Genomic DNA, 3,184 nt, shown 5'->3' with positions numbered 1-3,184 from the left:
TTCTGAAATTCCCTCCAGAAGTATTTAATTTTGCAAATATTAACTAACTTTGATTCTACACAATACTTAACAGTGTTTGAAAATATTTGTTACTTTAGTTCCTGTCATTGTTGGCTTAAAAAACTGCAGGTCAAATCCAGAAACTCCTGAATGCAGCCAAATCCTATGCCAATTACTTACCACTCCCATCAATCCTCTTAAAATGTAAACCTCACAGGCCATAAGACTTTAGTTCCACAACAGATTCTACTTAGGTAAACCTTCTTTTCAACGTTTTTCTCAGTGCAAGGTGGACATCCTTATTCCTTATACTGTAGATGAAAGGATTCAGCATTGGACCCACAATGGTATAAAATATGGTAGATACTTTATCTTCATCCACAGATGCACTAGGAGGCTTAAGATACATGAAGGCTGCAGCTCCAAAGAAAAAAGAAACAGCTATCACATGGGAGCCACAGGTACTGAAGGCTTTTGACCTACCTTCTGTAGAATGCATGCTGAGGATGTTGGAAAGGATTAAGGTGTAAGAAATAAAGATAGTTAGGGTGGGAACTATGACGTTGACACCCACAACAATGAAAACCACCAGCTCATTGATGGTGGTGCTTGTGCAGGAGAGTTTCAGGAGAGGAAGTATATCACATGCATAGTGATTGATGATGTTGCCATCACAGAAGGTCAGGCTTACCATACTCACAGTGTGTGCAGTGGCTTCCAAAAACCCCATTACATGCACACCCACTGTCATCAACAGGCAAACCTGTTGGGACATGGTGACCTGGTAAAGCAGGGGCTTACAGATGGCAGCATATCTGTCATAGGCCATTGCTGTTAAAATGTAGCATTCATTAATAACAAAGAAGCAAAAGAAAAAGAGTTGAGTCATGCACTCAGCATGAGAGATGATGTTCTGTTTCACAAAACCCACCAACATTCTGGGGGTGATGACAGAGGAGTAGCAGAGATCTGTGAAGGAAAGGTTGAAGAGAAAGTAGTACATGGGGGTGTGCAGGTGAGGATTCAACACAATCAGAACAATCAAGCCCAGGTTCCCAACCATGGAGACCACATAGATTCCCAAGAAGAGGAAGAACAGAGGCAGTTGGAGCTCTGGTTGCTGTGTCAAGCCCAGCAGAATAAATTCCTTCACTGAAGAGGCATTTCCTAAAACCATTTTTCCCTAGGTCATACCTGTAATGACAGTAATAGTTGTAACATTGAAATGAAATCCCAGCACTCTTCAACCTACCACATTAATATTCGACTAAGAACTAGAATAGAAGGATAAAATCAAGCTCACAATTATGTTTCTTTACTGCATTTTATGGGAGTTACAGTACAGAAATAAACATAAATATATTGAAGCCATTTATTTGAGAATAATATTCAGGCAAACAATGGCCATCATCGACTCTATAGCATCTTGATTCTACTTTTACCTTAACCATCCTTCTCCTACTCTAGGCTCAGTGGTAATCTCGAAAGAGAAGAGATAAGGCACATCAAAGGCTCACTGTGTTGCTCAGTTGTAGTTAGAGATAAGAAAATCATGCATCTATCCAGTTCAATACTTACCTTTCTACTTCAAGATCAGACAAGTGACTGCACTCACTCTTCTGTGCACCCACGGGAGGGCAAGTACAAGTGGAATGGATGAGCGAAAAAGGTGAATGTACAGAAAAAAAATATTTTCTGTTGTTACTATATTTCGCTTTTTGGAAGTGAGAGTAGTTAATTTTCAACATAGGAAACCAGAGCTCTCATTCCTCCAGGCTCTGAGGAGCCATGAATTCTGGATCACGATTTTTGGTGCTGGCTTCTCCTACAATACCTTATTTATAAAAGAGGTTGGTAAGTACCATATACTGATGTCACAAGAGCCACCTGGTAATGACCCAAGAGAGTGTTATGATAGTGTGTTCTTAGGGCCCTGATTAAAACTTGAAAGACTTATGTTTCCCAGGTAGTTTCCCTAGAGATTAGGTATTATTTATTGCTATGGTACTTGCAAATTAGTTCAATAGTAATGAAGTTGGTACATTTAGATATATACAATTTCATTTTGTTTCATAGTTCAAAATTTTTATACACTTATACAATGTATTTTAATGAAGTTCATCCCTGATGTCTTTTCCTCCAATTTCTTCCCCATCCCCCTGTCACTATTACCTCCCCAATTCATTGTTCAATTCTTAAACAACTGAGTCTACTGAGTATTACCTATGTGTGTGTGTGTGTGTGTGTGTGTGTGTGTGTGTGTGTAGTGTGTAGTGTGTATGTGTGTGCGTATGCCATCTATTTGAGAGTAGATATTCTGTGAGAGCTGCATCTGAAATTGACCATGTTTCCTAAAGTATTTATCAACTGCCAATAGTTACTCAGCTAGATGTTGAAACTATGACCATATCTGCTCTCCATCCTTGTATCCCTTGTATCTTATCAGGCTTGGTTTTACTCAGGTCAACTGTTACCACTGTGAGTTCCTTGAGGATATCATGAAAACATTGTTTTAATGTAGTTATGTATTACCTCTGGCTCTTATGATCTTTCAACCTCTACTTCCCTAATGATTCTGGAGACTTGGGTGAAGGAGTATGATGTGGAAGTCCCTTTTAGGACAAGACACTCACCTTTTCTTATTCTCTCCCTATTGACTAGCCATTAATATCTGGGTTAATCTCAATCTCTTGCTAAAAGAAGCATCTCTGATGAAGGTTGAGAGATGCACCAATCTATCAATAAAATAGAAAAGCATTAAAAATTTAAAATCACGTTTATACTATATCCACAACAGGTAACAGCCATGTTTGCTTCCCTATGACATATTAACCTATCTAGCCTCAGCAATTGGCTTCAATAAGCATGGTTGGAGTGAATTTTGTCTAGGGAGAAAGCTTGAAATCCAATACAAATATTATTGGTTACTCCTATAACACTTATATCAACATTAAACCAGTGGGTATGTCCTCCCTGGTCAGCCATTAATGTAAGCTTCATGATTTACATCTGAGTAAAACTGATCATTAAATTTAAGTTAATTATTTAAATTTCTCCATTGATAGCAATTATATACTTTTAGCATTACAAGTTTGAACAATACTAGACTAATCTCCCAACTTCTTACATAAGACAAGACCAACTTCCAAAAAGTGACACATTGCTCTCTCTTTAAATCACTCAG

The 3,184-nt window shown here is 38.2% G+C and overlaps 1 protein-coding gene across 1 annotated transcript; it reads right to left on the bottom strand.

The window, feature by feature from the left end:
* Positions 1-250: 250 nt before the first annotated feature.
* Positions 251-1,192, bottom strand: LOC114611196 (olfactory receptor 145-like). The gene has a single exon (XM_028755848.1). It carries the CDS (start codon positions 1,175-1,177, stop codon positions 251-253), a length of 927 nt encoding a protein of 308 aa, XP_028611681.1. The 5' UTR covers positions 1,178-1,192.
* Positions 1,193-3,184: the final 1,992 nt, after the last annotated feature.

This window comes from Grammomys surdaster, unplaced genomic scaffold (genome assembly GCF_004785775.1).
Source record: "Grammomys surdaster isolate TR1022 unplaced genomic scaffold, NIH_TR_1.0 126086, whole genome shotgun sequence".
NCBI classification, from domain to species: domain Eukaryota; kingdom Metazoa; phylum Chordata; class Mammalia; order Rodentia; family Muridae; genus Grammomys; species Grammomys surdaster.
The sequence above is the reverse complement of the archived record's forward strand: the minus strand, read 5'-3'. Positions and strand labels throughout refer to the sequence as shown.